We start from the raw sequence: 16275 nt of genomic DNA on the forward strand, positions 1-16275 counted from the left end.
AGTGGTTATGTACAGATGTGAGAGTTGGATTATGAAGAAAGCTGAGCACTGAGGAATTGATGCTTTTGAACTGTGGTGTTGGAGAAGTCTCTTGAGAGTCCCTTGGACTGCAAGGAGATCCAACCAGTCCATTCTAAAGGAGATCAGTCCTGGGTGTTCTTTGGAAGGAATGATGCCAAAGCTGAAACTGCAATACTTTGGCCACCTCATGGGAAGAGCTGACTCATTGGAAAAGACTCTGATGCTGGGAGGGATTGGGGGCAGGAGGAGAAGGGGACGACAAAGGATGAGATGGCTGGATGGCATCACTGACTCAATGGACGTGAGTTTGAGTGAATTCCGGGAGTTGGTGATGGACAGGGAGGCCTGGCGTGCTGTGATTCATGGAGTCGCAAAGAGTCGGACACGACTGAGCGACTGAACTGAACTGAACCCAAAGTCATTAAAATATGTTTTTTTCTAAGAGCTTCATTGTTTATCTTTTATATTTAGGTCTGCAGTCCATCTGGAATCAATTTTTGTGTATAATTTGAGATCTGCGTCAATAGACAGTTCTTCCTCATATGACTTTCCAAATGACCCAGTATCATTTTCTGAAGACCATCCTTTCCCATTCCACTGCTGTATTTACCCACACCATTTGTAATAGCTGTAAAGCATTCCATTCTAAGGCACTCTCATAACTTATTCACCATTCTTCCATGGGATATTTGACTTATTTTCTGGCCTCTGCCATCATCAAACAGGATGAATATATCTGTATAGACATCAAGGCCTTCTTCTGAAATTGTTAAAGCAGAGTACAATTTCTGAGCCAGAAAAATATTTATTTTTTTGAAGAATTAATAAATTATACGGTTCACAATTTCAAAAAAATCCAAAGAAGCCCAGTGAAAAGACACCTCCTACCTTGTCCCCAGTCCTTCTGGTCCCTTCACCAGGTAAGCACAATCATGAAATCTTGAGTATTTTCCAGACACCTTGTAATACATGAACAAGCATTATTTATATTATTTTCTTTTCTTTTTACACAGCTAGTGGCACTCTATAAACTTTGTTCTTCATCTTGTCCTTTTGACTTAACAATACATCTTAGAAACCTTCCCGTTAGTGTACATAGAAAAGCATCCTGGTTCATTTTAAAGGTAGCGTAAATGATGCGTGTCACTGACTCCATGGACGTGAGTCTGAGTGAACTCCGGGAGTTGGTAATGGACAGGGAGGCCTGGCGTGCTGCAATTCATGGGGTCGAAAAGAGTCGGACACGACTGAACGACTGAACTGAACTGAACTGAACTGAATTGATGGGTGTATCACAATTTAGACAGTCTCCTATTGATGGATATCTATGCCGTTTCTAAGTTTTTGCAATGCATCTGTGCTTCAATGCCTGACCTTGCACGTGTCATTTCATATGAGTGTAATGTATCTGTTGGAGGAGGTTCTAGAAGTGGGTCAAAGAGGATATACAGCTGTGATATGATTGTTTTATTATTATTTTAGTTGTGATTAGATTATTTTACGGTTTATCTCATCGTGTATGAGATTGAACACTTTTTCAGAAGTTTTAAAAAGCTACTTGCTTTTATCAACATCCTTTGACGGCATGCACTTCTTTAAAATCCCCCAGTCTGCAAATTCCTCCAGTGTTTCCTCATTAGAAGTCCTCAGACATTGTCTTTCTGTGTCAGAGTTTGCACTTTTTAAAAGTTGTCTTTAAATGCTGCCATTTCAAGCTCCCTCCACAACGCAGACCGGAACCCGTCTTGCTTCCATCATCATTGACTCTGGGGCTTAAAGGCGGAAAATGGCACCTGTATGTTTTCCTAGGTGGAAGCTGGCACCTCTAGGTAAGGGGGCGGAGGGACCCTGGCCTTCTTGGGGAGGAGCCCGCCCCTCCCTGTCACTTTTCGGCCACGCCCTCGGCGCCGCAGTCACGCCCCTGGGTGGACGGCCCCGCCCCTCCCCGCCCCGTGCTCGCCTCCTCCCTGAAGAGCGGCTCCACCCTCCCGCCAATTTAGCGCCTTCCCACCGCCTCTCGGCTTTGCCCTCGGGCTAAGTGGCCCCGCCCCGTTGCGTAACCTGGCATCACTGGTCACGTGGTGCTCGGCAGAGGCGAGAGGGATCGGCGGTGACCATCGTTCCCGCCCACACGGATGACTTCTGCTGAGTGAAGCGCACTGAGGCGTGATGGCGAGGTCCTAGGGAAAGGCACTGAGAGGCCCGGACGCCACCCCTAGCTGCCCTCGGCCTCCAGGCCCGGGCGCTCGTTTCTGCGTCGTTGCTAGGCAGCCGCGTCTGGGGCGGGAGCCGGGGCGGGCTAACGCGGAAGGGTCCGGTGCCAGGGAGGGGCTGTAACTGCGGAGGGTCAGGGTGCCGGGCAGAGGGCCATGGAGCAGTACTGCATCTTGGGGCGCATAGGGGAGGGTGCGCACGGCATCGTCTTCAAAGCCAAGCACGTGGAGGTGAGCATCCAGCCCTTCCTCTTCGGTTCCATTGAGATCTCCCCGTCTTCCTGACCCTTGCTTGGGCCGTAGCTTTTGCCTCCCGGTAGTTCATCCTGGCGTGCGCCCGCCTCTTTTGCCCGCGGAGGGGAGGGCTTCCAATTTGCGGCCAGCTACCAACGGCGCTTTCAGCGAGTTCCCCTAGGAGCCGGGCGTGGATATCTGAGTTGTTTGCCCGGCTCTGCGCCGGTTGGCCCTGATTTCCCTCCAGCACGGGCTGGGGGGCGCGTTCCACCCCCACGAGGACCTCAACCCCCGGCGTCGCACCCCTTTTCCCAGCTGGGACGGGCTGGCAGTGTCTGCGTTTTGTCCCAAACAGACTGGAGAGATCGTTGCCCTCAAGAAGGTGGCCCTGCGGCGGCTGGAGGATGGCATCCCCAACCAGGTCCTACGGGAGATCAAGGCCCTGCAGGAGATCGAAGACAGTCAGTATGTGAGTGGGGCTGGTGTTCTGAGGGGCTGTCCCACCCTCCTTGCTTACTCCCACTCGGAGGGCCTGCGGTCACAGTGTTTCCTTATTTGCATCCTCACCCCTCAACTCACTGCCTTTCTTGTCCACATTCATTCACCCAGTTATTTCATTCCTCACTCATTCCCTCTTGTTCACGCATTTATTTCTTGCCTACTTGTTCATTCATTGACTGACTTATCCTTTTTCTCAAATCATATAATGATTTCTAATGATAATGATTACTGCCACCTGTTGAGCTCCTGTTACATTCTGCAGGCTGGGTTAACTGCTTTATGTACACTGTCCTTCTGAGTTTTCTCCTCCACACTGCAAGGCGGGTTTCAGGCTCTCCTTCTCTCAGGCCAGGGCCTGCTCATGGGCACTCAGTTGGCTCAGCTTGTCTGTGGAGGCTTTGGCCTGATTGCAGAATCAACGTTTTAACATTAGGGTCTCCCATAGGCTTTGCCCTCTGCTGGGCACTGGCGACATAGCCCCTAACCTGCTTTTGAGAACTGAAATGTGGTAGGGGAGACAGACAAAGGCTACAGGGTCCACTTGGCGTGATTTGTATGTGACAGGCATAAGAGGGGCTGTGGGCACATGGGGAGAGACACCTCACACACCCAGGCTCATTACGTGGTTTTCTGTCTTGTCCATGTCCTTCCTGAGTAGAGGATGTACCTAACTTCCTGGGGAGTGACAAGGCGAGGCCCACCCACCCAAGAGTAGGCAGTACCCTGACTTGCTTCTTATTCTCTAAAGATGTCCCTGATATTTTGGTGACAAAAGCATGTTTTAGAACTGCATGTGTCATCCTGGTTTTGTATAAGAATATGTAGTGTGTGTGTGTGTGTGTGTGTGTATATATATATAGGCTTCCCAGGTGGCTAAGATGGTAAAGAATCTGCCTGCAATACCTGGGACCTGGGTTTGATCCCTGGGTCGGGAAGATCTGCTGGAGAAGGGCATGGCAACCCACTCCAGTATTCTTGCCTGGAGAATCCCATGGACAGAGAAGCCTGGTGGGCTACAGTCCATGGGTTCCCAAAGAGTCAGACATGACTGAGCGACTAACACATACAACACACACACACATGTATGAATATGTGTCTGTGTATACCATGTCTCTTGTAAAGTCTGGTGGGATAGACTCCTACTGTTGACTGTAGGTGGTAGGATTTTACTTTTGCTGGGGTTTTTTGTTATAATTTTGTGTATTATCTGAATCTATATTTGTCCCAATTTGTAAAATGACTGTCTGCTACCATCAAAATCAGAAAAACAGCACTACGGCCATTCTTGTTTTTTGAGGACAGTAAAAGGGCTTACAAACAGCTTGTGTGAGCTGGTTGGAGGGCCCATGGGAAGCTGGTGATACAGTCCCATGTCCTGTGTAGCGGGCCTGAAGGGTCTATCTTTAAAACACTGCAGGTATTCCCCTGGCCCAGGCCATCCTCACCTCTCATCAGAACTACTGCAACAGCTCCCCCTTCCCTCCTCCAGCTTCCCTGCCACTACTCCCACTCCACAGTCAAAAACTGTAGATGAATCCACTCCCCAGCTTGAAAAGCTCCAGTGGCTTCTCTTCACTCTGAAAGAACTATCTCTATCGCTCTGTCTCATGCCAGCCTCTTCATTCATCCAGCAAAATTTCTTCCATGTCTCTCCGAAAACAGCACTATCGAGACTCCAGGAGTATAGAACAGAGCAGCCTCCTTCCTATTCTTGCCTTTGGGCCTTGTGTTTGCTGACCCCTGCCCACAGCTCCTTCCCAGATCCCTGTATAACAGACCTTGGCCCATATGTTCTCTTCTGTTTTCATCAGAATACCCTATAGGTTTGTTAGTTTCTGTCATTTGTCCCCTCCTTGAGAACCCACTGGCCCTCCCTCCTGCTCATTGCTGTGTAACCAGCCCTTGTGGGCCCTTGGTTTATATGGCATGTCTCCTGCGCCCAGTGCTGGGAGCTGCGATCACCTGTGTGGATGTGTGTTTCCAGATGACTTTCCAGTTTGTGGGCTGGGTGGGGGATCAGACACTGCCCTATATGGCCTTTCTTAGACCTCCTTTCCCCTGAGGGTTTGCTAGAGCTAAATCACTTCAGTCGTGTCTGACTCTTTGCGACCTCATGGACTGTGACCCACCAGGCTTCTTGTCCATGGGATTCTCCAGGCAAGAATACTGGAGTGGGCCGCCATGTCCTCCTCCAGGGGATCTTCCCAACCCAGGGATCAAACCCACATCTCTTAGGTCTCTTGCATTGGCAGGCGGGTTCTTTATACTAGTGCCCCCTGAGTGTTTACTACAGGATTCCAGTAGGGACTTGCCTTCTTCTGGGAGAAGGGAGCAAGAGAGCACCCAGCTCCCTGATCCTGAGCTCAGGTCTCTTGTCACCTTCTCTGCCTGCCTGGTCCTCTGTTGGCGCAGGGGCTGAAGATCCGAGAGAGTCTGAGCCGTGAGAGTCTGGAGGCTGACGGGGTACCCATTGCAGGTTGTGCAGCTGAAGGCCGTGTTCCCACATGGCGCAGGCTTTGTGCTGGCCTTCGAGTTCATGCTGTCAGATCTGGCTGAGGTGGTGCGCCGCACCCAGAGGCCACTGGCCCAGGCGCAGGTCAAGAGCTACTTACAGATGCTGCTCAAGGGCGTCGCCTTCTGCCATGCCAACAACATCGTGCATCGGGTCAGTACCACCCTGGGCTGGGGTGGGCCTGTGGATGGCTAGGCTGGGAGTAGGCCAGCCCTTGATAAAGGGCATGGTTTGGGAGGGGACAGAACGGGCAGGGCCTGGGGACAAGTGATTGGAGTTGTGGCCCTGGAAGAGACCAGGTCCTGAGCTCACTCGGGTGCCCAGCCTGCCGAGCCCTCCTGTCCCGAGGTCCGCTAGAGGAACTGATGCTTCTTTTGGTGCCCTCAGGACCTGAAGCCAGCCAACCTCCTTATCAGTGCTTCAGGCCAGCTCAAGATAGCAGACTTTGGCCTGGCCCGGGTCTTTGCCCCAGATGGCAACCGCCTCTACACACACCAGGTGGCCACCAGGTAGGGAGGACCAGTTTCTGGGCAGGATATGGCAAAGGATAGGCCCCCAGCCTACCTATTGGGGAAGAGATGATTTTGGAAGAGATGTTCTGTCCAAACAAGTGCTACTGGGGCTGGTGTGAGGGTCAGGGTGACCTTCCAGGGCAGCTTCCTGACAGACCAGTGACATACCTGTGACCCCCTGCCCTCCTCTCATAGGTGGTACCGAGCCCCCGAGCTCCTGTATGGTGCCCGCCAGTACGATCAGGGTGTCGACCTCTGGTGAGACTCCTACGGGCTAGACAAGGGGGGATGTGGGTAGCTGAGTCACCTCTCCTCCTGGACATTGAGGTCTCTAAGCCATTTGGGGGTTTTCCCTGCTGTGAGCTCTAGGTTGCCTTGGGAGTGTCTCCTCTGGTTAGAGTATTTCTGAGGAGTTTGGAATCAGTGATCCTCCCCATGAGTTTTGAGCTGGGAGGGGTCAAGTGGCATTGGAGTGATTGTCCCTGTAGGAAGCTTCTGGGCTGAGGTTGGGAAGGTGGTCCGAGGCATGGGATGTCTAAGCCGGTATGCAGGCGGTGACATCCAGGATGTAATGTCCCTGAGTTATGCAGAGGCCTGGGTCCCTGGATATGAAGGCCTTGGACCTTTATTTGGAGTTGGATGCATGGCAACTCACTCTAGTATTCTTGCCTGGAGAATTCCACGAACATAGGAGCCTTGTGGGCTACAGGCCATAGGATCGCAGAGTCAGACATGACTGACTCACCTAGTAGCTCAGTTGGTAAAGAATCCGCCTGCAATGCAGGAGACCCTGGTTTGATTCCTGGGTCAGGAAGATCCCCTGGAGAAGGGATAGGCTACCCATTCCAGTATTCTTGGGCTTCCCTGGTGACTTAGATGATAAAGAATCCTCCTGCAGTGCGGGAGACCTGGGCTTGATCCCTGGGTTGGGAAGATCTCCTGGAGAAGGGAAAGGCTACCCACTCCAGTATTCTTGCCTGGAGAATTCCATGGGCAGAGGAGCCTGGCAGGCTACAATCCTTGGAGTCGCAAAGAGTCAGACACGACTGAGCAACTTTCACTTCACAAGAGTTCGAGGTCTGGGGGCTGTTTTGGACGTCTGCCCCAGAATGGGAGGGGGTGGCTGTGTGTCCCAGAGTATGAGGTTCTGAGAAGTTCCCCGAACTATTGGGTCGATGTGTGTTTCAAAGTTGAGGCCCAAGACCTATTTAGAGAAGGGGCTATGCTCTGTATTCTAGGCTTGAAGCTTTGGACTATGTGAAGCTGGGGATCTGTAGGCTACTTTGTGGGTGTCTTGACTGCAGGGGGAGGTGTGGGTGCTGGTGTGGGGAAACCTGTGTCCCTCGTGTGTGATCTCTGAGATGTTTGGCTTCTGTACCTGCAGGGCTGTGGGCTGCATCCTGGGGGAGCTGCTGAACGGGTCCCCCCTTTTCCCAGGAGAGAATGACATCGAACAGCTTTGCTGTGTGCTTCGAATCTTGGGCACCCCCAGTCCTCAAGTCTGGCCGGTTCGCAGGGGCCTACCATTTGGAGGGGTGGGGGTGGGTGTCCTCTCTTCCCCCAGCAGCTCATAACTCCCCTGCCTTGCATCTTCTGTCTTCTGCCTCATGGCCCCCACACCTCCTAGACCCTCCCAGACCTTGGTCCTGGCCCAGCATGGGATCTCCTCCATCCCTGATCTGCTGGAGAGGGGAGGACCAGGGCCCAGCCCCTACCCCTTCCTGCTAATCCCCAGCACACATGCAGCCCTTACCAAGCTGGGCATGGAGCAGGCGCCTGAGATGTGCACGTGTTCACTCACATCGTGCTGTGAGCGCATGATGTCATGAGTGATGTGGTGCGAGCAGGGGCAGGTGGATGGGGGCTCTGTGAGTGAATGGCAGCAGGTGGGTGACAGGAAGCAAGAACTGACTCCTGAGGGGGCTGACAGGGTGGGCGCCAGCCCTGATGAGCCCCCTTCTCCTCCAGGAGATCACTGAGCTGCCCGACTACAACAAGATCTCCTTCAAGGAGCAGGCGCCTGTGCCCCTGGAGGAGGTGCTGCCCGATGCCTCTCCCCAGGCCTTGGACCTGCTAGGGCGGTTCCTCCTCTACCCACCACAACAGCGCATCTCTGCCTCCCAGGTAGGGAGACACCTATTGCCCTGACCCTCCTTGTTCGTGCCCCTGTGACCCAGCAGGTTGAGGTCCTCAGAACCTGTGATGGACTGGGAACAGCACCCCCGGAGACAGGGGGCATGGAGAAGGTGTACCTCTCCTGAGCAGACCCTGGAGAGGCAGCAGGTGGCTAGGAGTGGCCATATTAAAAGGGCTTGCCCACCTCGCTGAAGAGTGCATCTCACTTCTTCATCCCTTCATTCCTTCAAGAAGAATTTACTAGCATCTGGCACGCGCCCAGCATTGTCTTGGGTCCTGATCCCGCGTGAACAGACGTGACTTGTTCCTCTGGGCTCTCCACCCTGTGGTGGGACAGGGCAGCCAGTCTGTGGGCATCAAGGGGAGGGATGTTGGGACTGACTCTGGGGTCATGCAGGTCTTCTGGAGAAGGGCGAGGGGAGGGGGGCTGGGTTTATTATCCCAAGAGAAATGATGAGCAGTGGCCTGGAGAGGAGGACCCGGAAGGGGTTGTGGCTGCAGGCGAGGGAGGAGGGGAGAACCATGGGCTGATGGCTTATGGTGTCAGGCCTCTGTCCCATGTCCATCTGGCCTCATGGCAGCCTCACCTCCCTGCCCTTGGAACAAGCATTGTGTGTTTACATACACCCCCTGTGAGTTCCAAAGTCAGCAATGCCTTTAGTGGTCTTTTTTTTTTTTTTTAATTTTATTTTATTTTTAAACTTTACAAAATTGTATTAGTTTTGCCAAATATCAAAATGAATCCGCCACAGGTATACAATGTGTTCCCCATCCTGAACCCTCCTCCCTCCTCCCTCCCCATACAATGTCTTTAGGATGTACTGAAGCCAACCGAGGCTTCCCAGGTAGCGCTAGTGATAAAGAATCTGCCTGTCAGTGCAGGAGACATTAAAAAAAAAGATGCAGGTTCGATCCCTGGGTCAGGAAGATCCTCTGGAGAAGGGAATGGTACCTCACTCCAGTATTCTTGCCTGGGAAATCCTAAGGACAGAGGAGCCTGGTGGGCAAAGAGTTGGACATGCCTGAAGCGACTTAGCACGCATGCACAAAGCCAACCGACCACTTCTCAGCCCCCCACTGCTGCCTCCAGTCTAAGCGCCTCCTGCCTCCCTGCAAGTCCCCAGTTGCCTCCCAGAGTTTGCTTCTCCTCCTGCCCATTCAATCTCTCCTCCACCCGGCAGAGAGAGGGACCTTGTCCAGGCAGGCTGTCACATGTTCCCCTGCAGGGCTCTCTCGTCAGCTGAGAAGCCCAGGTCCTAGTGGCGCACAGGCACCACACACGTGGGGCCATCACATCTGTGGCCCTGCAGCTCCCTTCCCCTTGCTCACTCCCTGGGATGCCAGGCCTCCTCCAGGTCCTAAGGTCTGTGCACTTCCGTCCCAGAGCCTCGCTCATTCAGCTTCCAGATCTCTGCTCGAGTGCTACCTCTCGGGGCCTACCCTCCCGTTCTTCAGGCCTGCAGCTACCCTCGTTTTCCTTGTCCACGCTCTGACTTTCTCTTTCCCACAGCACCAATCATCTGGTGCTCTGTTTATCTTACTTTATCTTGTTTATCGCCCCCTGTGCTGTGCTGTGCTTAGTCGCTCAGTCGTGTCCAACCCCTGACTATATGGAAGACTTGAAGGCAGAGCTCTTTGTTAGTTCACTGCTACATCTCCTGTCTTTGGAGCAGTGCTGAAACAGTGAACACTCAGAGCTGTTGGGATCATCTTGAATGGAGAATGCATGAATGAGAAAATTTCTTCCAGGGTATTCTCGGGTATTCACATCCCCTGCTGCCCCCCAGAGGGAAGTGAGCTGAACCTGGAAGGCTGCAGTGACTGGTTTCCTTTTGCTGTCTCTTGCTTGCTCCTCTCAGGCCCTCCTGCACCACTACTTCTTCACGGCTCCCCTGCCTGTCCACCCCTCGGAGCTGCCGATCCCCCAGCGCCCAGGGGGACCTGCCCCCAAGGCCCACCCAGGACCCCCCCACGTCCATGACTTCCATGTGGACCGGCCTCTCGAGGAGTCACTGTTGAACCCGGAGCTGATTCGGCCTTTCATCCCGGAGGGCTGAGATGCAGGGCCAGGCCCAGTTGGCTTGTCCCCCCAACTTCCTGCCCCTCCCAAGGACAACCCAAGCCACTTGTTCCTCTACTCCAGCCTGATTTCAACCACAGTGGCCCTGGTCCTGGCCAGACGATGAGGCCATCCAGCCCCAGCAGAGGGCGCCGTCAACCTGTGCTATCAGCCTCCAATTTTGTGTGCTGCTGAGGGATCCATCAGCAGGGGGCAGTGAGTTCCACCACCATGCCTGCCATCATCAGGGATTCCACCAGTCAGGGATTGTCCCAGTTGAACCATCTAAGGGAGCACTGAGTTTAAGATGTCCTCATGTTGGAAACCCAAGTGAGAAGGAAAGTTTGGTTTGATTTTGTTCTCAGACATTAAACACTAGTTCAATTTTGAGATTTATTATAAAAACCCTGAGTAGTTCTATGTGATGTAAGCCCCTCTTCTGTAGTTCATATAGAGAGAAGTGGCTGAGGTGGCATCATCTCTTGGCCCTTGTTTCTGGTCACTTGGAAAGTGGCCCCACTCATGGCTACTTTATAGTCTTGGGGGCTTCCTAGGTTCTTCATGTAACAGAGCTCCCATTTAGAGGTAAGGTGGCAGAAGTCAAGGGCCAGGGATGGCTCAAGTGGGGGACCCGGTAGTGACCCTCCACACCTTAAACTGGTTTACCAGCATCACCCTCAGGATAAGGGTAGGCTGGATCACACGAACCTCCTCTTCACTCAGAGATATCTTGCAAATAAGACAGACATTCCTGGAATTCATTTGTTAATTCAGTAAATACCAAAACAATCTGAACTTGCTCTTGTCTTTCTTATTTAATAACTTGGTAAGCCAATTCTAAAATATATATGTGGAAATGAAAAGGTTAAGAGGAGGGAGAAGCAGAAGAAAAGGAGAAAAGCAATGAAAGGATTTACCGTGTCAGGTACATACCAAGACGTACTGTAGGGCTGCAGTGAACAAGACGGTGTGCTGTTTGTTCATGGATAGATTAAAATCGGACGAGTGAGAGGAACTTAAAATACTAGCAGTATGTTATTCAAAATACACATTTTGTGCCCTTATGTATAAACCTCTGCAAGCACCGAGGTTACAGAGGTGACTGACTGCCGCCATCACTGCCCTCTAGGCTCTTTGAGGGTAAAATACAGTAAACTCAGTTGTTGCTTGCAGGGATAAGTTTAAGTGTCTCATGTGACTCTAAAGGTGTTTTAAGCATCTGGCCTCTGCCTGTTTGTCCAGCCACATCTGAAGACTAAGCTTCAGTCTAGCTCAATTTCTGGTATCTCTCACCTCCATATGAATGTGGGTCTGGACCCAAACCCTGATCACTGACACTCAGCCAGTTCTGCTCACAAAGACTCTATAAACCTTACCCCCACCCCCGACACAGACCCTGGCCTTGACCTTGAGCCTGACATTTAACCTGACCCTATTACCCTGACCCTGGTACATACCCTCACTCTCACCTTCACTCAGTTCTTTGGCAGCCCCTTCCCCATCCCCCCGCACCCCCCGACCACTGGCCTGGCTTTGATCTTAGCATTGACTCTGACCCTCATCCAAACTCTGACCTCATTTGACTTAGAACTTAACCTTGTCCTTGAACTTGGCTCTCATTTTCACCTTAACCATGACTGTCTAACTGATATTTATCTTTGTTTCTCATGTTGACCCTGGGATCGAACTTGGGTCTCCTGCATTGCAGGCAGATACTTTACTGTCTGAGCCACTGTACTCAAGCTGAAACTGAAACTAGTCTGCACCCCAAACCTGATCATGACTCTGGTTCTGACACTCATCTTGCCATAGACTCACACTTGGCTGACACCACTGACACCCTAATCCCATCATGACCTTGAACTTGACCTAGACCTTAACCCTAAAATTGAACTTCAGGGTGACATAGCCCTTCATGATTATGATGACTCTGATCCTCAGCCTGATCATCACCTCCATCTTGACCTATTCTCACGTTGAAACTTAAGCCTGATTTTTACTACAAGCCAAACGCTGACCCTCTGTGGTAAGCAGACTAATGTTTCCTTTAAAATGCCCATGTCCTAAGCTATGAATATGCTGTTTTACACACAGAAGGGATTTTGCAAATGTAATTAAAGGAGTGAGATGTAAAGAGTGTCCTGGATTATGCAGATTGGGACAATGTAATGGGGGGAGGGGAGGGAGAGTTGGAAGAAAACTTAATTCCTGCCAGCAGGAGTAGAAATGGAACCCCACCTTGACTTTTAATTGACCTTGACTTTCATGCCAACCTTGACACTGACATTATCCTCACATTGATCTTGACCCTGAATCCAACACTGATTCTAATTCTGAACATCAACCTCACCCTCAACTTGACCCTGAATCCTACTCAGAACTGGCCATGCACTGTCAACCTGAACCCAACTTTTACTTTCATCCCCAAAATACCATCTTTCTTATCCTGACATTCATCCTCTCACTGACCCTCTGCAATGGAGGCACAACTTGATCTTGACTCTCACACTGATCTCAAACTTGAACTGGATCTTGAACCTAACCCTGAATCTAAAATTTCCCTCACACTGATCTTGTCCTTGAACCTGATTCCAATGACACAACCCTGACCTTTTTCTTATCTTAACCCTTAACCTGACATAGAATTTTACCTTGAACTGGACACTCACCCCAATTTCTGATCTTCATCAATCTGTCCCTGACCTTACCCTCATCCTGACTGTGACCCTAACTGCTCTGACACTGAGCTAGATCTTTGGTATGGTCATGACCAAGTCCAGAGTGAGCTCCGGGGTCAGGGCCAAGGCAGGGGTCATGACAAAGGAAACATTAGGTGAGGGCCAGTGCCAGGGTAAGAGGGAGGCTGGGGGTCTCTGTGAAGGTGATTGTGAAGGCAAGAGTCATGGCTAGGGCAAAATTCGGGGTGAAGGAATGTTAGGGTGTGTCAGGGTCAAGTGAGGGTAAGAATAGGGGTGGGGTAGATGTCAGATGCTAATGAGGTCAAGGGCGATGATTAGGGTGAGGCTGAAGAAAAGGTACGAGGTCTGGATAAGGGCCAGCACCAGGGCAAGGGCTCAGGAGGTACTTGGTGCAGGGGCACCACAAGTTCCAGTGTAAGGGTCAGTGCAAGGACGAAGGTCAGAACGAGGATGAATTCAGTATAAGAAGGTGAGCGAGGTTCTGGGCTACTGTCAGGACAAGAGCAAGTGCCCAGGGGAAGCTCAAAAGCCAGTTGAAGACGAACAGAAGCGGATCCGGCGTGCTATTACTGTAAGGAGCAACAGCACCGCTGCTCGGCAAGAATTATGCCAGCCGGGCGGAAGCCGGAGGGCTGGGCGGGGCGCGGCCTGCGGAAAGAGGATCAGCTTGAGGGGCGGGGCTCGGCCTTGGGGGGCGGGGCTCGGCCGTCGGGGGCGGAAGCACAGCGAAGGCGTGGCCCAACCCCGGCGTCCTGGGCGGCGGGCGCCATGGAACCGCAGTTGGGTTTGCATGAACTCTTGCACGTCTTTTCCTTCTTGGAGGCTCGCGACCTGCTCTGCGCCGCCCAAGTGGACAAGGTAGTGAGTCCCGTCCCAGGTGGGAGGCAGGGCTAAGCTAATGGTCACTGGCGTGTCTACGGTTGGTCCGTTCTTTCTAGGCCTCAGTTTCCCAAATCTGGGAGGGGGCGTGCGGCGGCCCTGAATCCGCCCGGAATTAGCGCAGGACGCTCGTGGCCCCCGGGGTGATGACCTCCTCAGCGTTACTCCTTCGTCCCTCCCTCTGTCTATAGTGTGTCCAGAGCTCCTGTTGGGTTGACCTGCGCTGGGTACCTGTGAACCGAGTTCACCCCAAGATTCACTTAGAGATCCCGCTTCTTCTGGAATGTTCTGAAAGTTCCCTTATGGGGCCTGCCCGGAAATCCTTGCTCTCCCTGTAAGGGGCACCTCCTCCTGCAGGCTCGAGCTACCCCTTCTCAGCCAGTCGAACTCCCATTTTGGCTGTGTCCCTAAGTGCCTGTTGAATGTGGTTGTCTGGTCTGCGCTTCTGCGCATGTTAAACGTGTTCTGAGGGCTTTCTCCTCTGTGCGCTCCATCAGCACAGCTGTAACCACATGATCGTACAGTGTTATTTGTTAAATATCTGCTTCTCACCCCCCACCCCCACTAGCTCATTTCTAAGAGTGGGGAACTTGTTTCTTGCATCACTGTGTATAAAATCATTGTATAATCATTGTGTGTATACACTCAGTATATGGCTTGATATTTAATTGTTGTTCAGTCACGCCAAGTCGTGTCCCACTCTTTACGACCCCATGGACTGCAACACGCCAGGCATCTCTGTTGCTGACCATCTCCCAGAGTTTGCCTAAATTCATGTCCATTGAATCGGTGATGCCATCCAACCATCTCAACCCCCTTGATATTTAGGGTCCTCAGTAAATGTTTGTTGAATGAAATAATTTCTCCACTTTTAAAAATACATTATTGTATCACTTTACAAAAGGTAAACAGACAGACCTTTACCTCTTTGTGTAATTACAATTTAAATGTGTAGAGTAAAATCCTGGGTGGTTATCCCCAGTTGTACCAGTAAGGTATTAGGGCTTCCCAGGTGGCGCTAGTGGTAAAGAACCCGCCTAACAGTGCAAGTGACGGTACTTGGTCAGGGACGTGGGTTTCATCCCTGGGTCAGGAAGATCCCCTGGAGGAGGAAATGGCAACCCACTCCAGTATTCTTTCGGGGAGAATCCCATGGAGGAAGGAGCCTAGTGGGCTATGGTCCATGGGGTCACAAAGAGTCAGACGCGACTGAAGCAACTTAGCATGCACGCACACCAGTAAGGAAAATGAGTATCAGGTAGTGAGCACATTGGCTGAGGTCACCCAGGTAGTCCCCCAACGGATTTAGAAAGGGAGGTGCCTTTTACCCTTGATAGTAGCAGATTCTCTAGGTTCTGGTTCCCCTGTTAGGTAAAATGAGGTCAGTAAACCCTGCCTCACAGTGTCATCATGAAGGTCAGGTTCTAACAGAGAGATTCTCAGAGTACTTGAAAGTGAAAATGTTAGTTGCTCAGTTTTGTCTACTCTTCTGTGACCCTATGGACTGTAGCCTGCCAGACTCCTCTGTCCATGGAGTTCTCCAGGCAAGAATACTGGAGTGGATAGCCATTCCCTTCTCCAGGGAATCTTCCTGACCAAGGGATCAAACCCAGATCTCCTGCATTGCAGGTAGATTCTTTACCATCTGAGCCACCAGGGAAGCCCAAAGGTGGGTAGCATCTATTTTGTAGGTTTCATTACATTTTATAATTATTAGGGATTATAAATATTAGGGAAATAAGATCTCAGTTGGGTTTTGAACTGGGAACTGTGTAAGAGGAGAATGGATAATCTTGTCAGGTTTGATCTTTGCAAAATATCAACTTTACATTCCTTCCAGCCAAAAAGCTTCCTTTTTTTTTTTTTTTAATTTGGCTATACTGGTTCTCAGTTGTCACACACAGAATCTTCAGTTTTCATTGCAGCATGCAGGATCTAGTTCCCTGATTAGGGATCAAACCCAGGCCCCTGCATTGGCAGTACAGTGTCTTAGCGCCTGAACTACCAGGGAGGTCTCCAAAAAGACTTCTTCTTTTTTTTTTTTTTTTAATAAACTTTCTTCCTCTGTCTACATCTTTCTTACTCTTTTTTTTTTTTTTAATTTTATTTTATTTTTAAACTTTACATAATTGTATTAGTTTTGCCAAACATCAAAATGAATCCGCCACAGGTATACATGTGTTCCCCATCCTGAACCCTCCTCCCTCCTCCCTCCCCATACCATCCCTCTGGGTCGTCCCAGTGCACCAGCCCCAAGCATCCAGTATCATGCATTGAACCTGGACTGGCAACTCGTTTCATACATGATATTTTACATGTTTCAATGCCATTCTCCCAAATCTTCCCACCCTCTCCCTCTCCCACAGAGTCCATAAGACTGTTCTATACATCAGTGTCTCTTTTGCTGTCTCGTACACAGGGTTATTGTTACCATCTTTCTAAATTCCATATATATGCGTTAGTATACTGTATTGGTGTTTTTCTTTTTGGCTTACTTCACTCTGTATAA

At 51.0% G+C, this 16275-nt stretch overlaps 2 protein-coding genes across 4 annotated transcripts in view; both read left to right on the plus strand.

The window, feature by feature from the left end:
• The first annotated feature begins 2052 nt into the window (after window positions 1-2052).
• Window positions 2053-10977, plus strand: CDK20 (cyclin dependent kinase 20). Of its 3 annotated transcripts, XM_055579151.1 has the most exons (8): window positions 2053-2465; window positions 2824-2937; window positions 5446-5634; window positions 5869-5990; window positions 6189-6251; window positions 7378-7501; window positions 7962-8117; window positions 9989-10977. In XM_055579151.1, exons 1-8 carry the CDS (start codon window positions 2391-2393, stop codon window positions 10184-10186), a joined length of 1041 nt encoding a protein of 346 aa, XP_055435126.1. In that variant the 5' UTR covers window positions 2053-2390; the 3' UTR covers window positions 10187-10977. The 3 variants fall into 3 exon arrangements, with proteins under 3 accessions (XP_055435126.1, XP_055435128.1, XP_055435127.1); XM_055579153.1 differs by lacking the exon at window positions 7962-8117; XM_055579152.1 differs by lacking the exon at window positions 6189-6251.
• Window positions 10978-13605: 2628 nt separating this feature from the next.
• The window catches only part of FBXW12 (F-box and WD repeat domain containing 12), a 36478-nt gene continuing 33808 nt past the window's right edge, over window positions 13606-16275 (plus strand). The window contains exon 1 of the mRNA XM_055579155.1: window positions 13606-13745. Coding sequence (XP_055435130.1) covers window positions 13656-13745 — 90 coding nt within the window. The 5' untranslated portion in view covers window positions 13606-13655. The remainder of the gene's footprint in view (window positions 13746-16275) is intronic.

The sequence above is a fragment of the Bubalus kerabau genome, chromosome 4, assembly GCF_029407905.1.
Source record: "Bubalus kerabau isolate K-KA32 ecotype Philippines breed swamp buffalo chromosome 4, PCC_UOA_SB_1v2, whole genome shotgun sequence".
Taxonomy (NCBI): Eukaryota; Metazoa; Chordata; class Mammalia; order Artiodactyla; family Bovidae; genus Bubalus; species Bubalus kerabau.

Bases quoted from the DNA above. Each gene is read 5' to 3' on its own strand.
- CDK20 (XM_055579151.1), top strand. From the start codon at position 2,391: ATGGAGCAGTACTGCATCTTGGGGCGCATAGGGGAGGGTGCGCACGGC. The intron at 2,466-2,823 runs GTGAGCATCCAG...TGTCCCAAACAG, and splicing joins TCAAAGCCAAGCACGTGGAG to ACTGGAGAGATCGTTGCCCT. The intron at 5,635-5,868 runs GTCAGTACCACC...TGGTGCCCTCAG, and splicing joins CCAACAACATCGTGCATCGG to GACCTGAAGCCAGCCAACCT.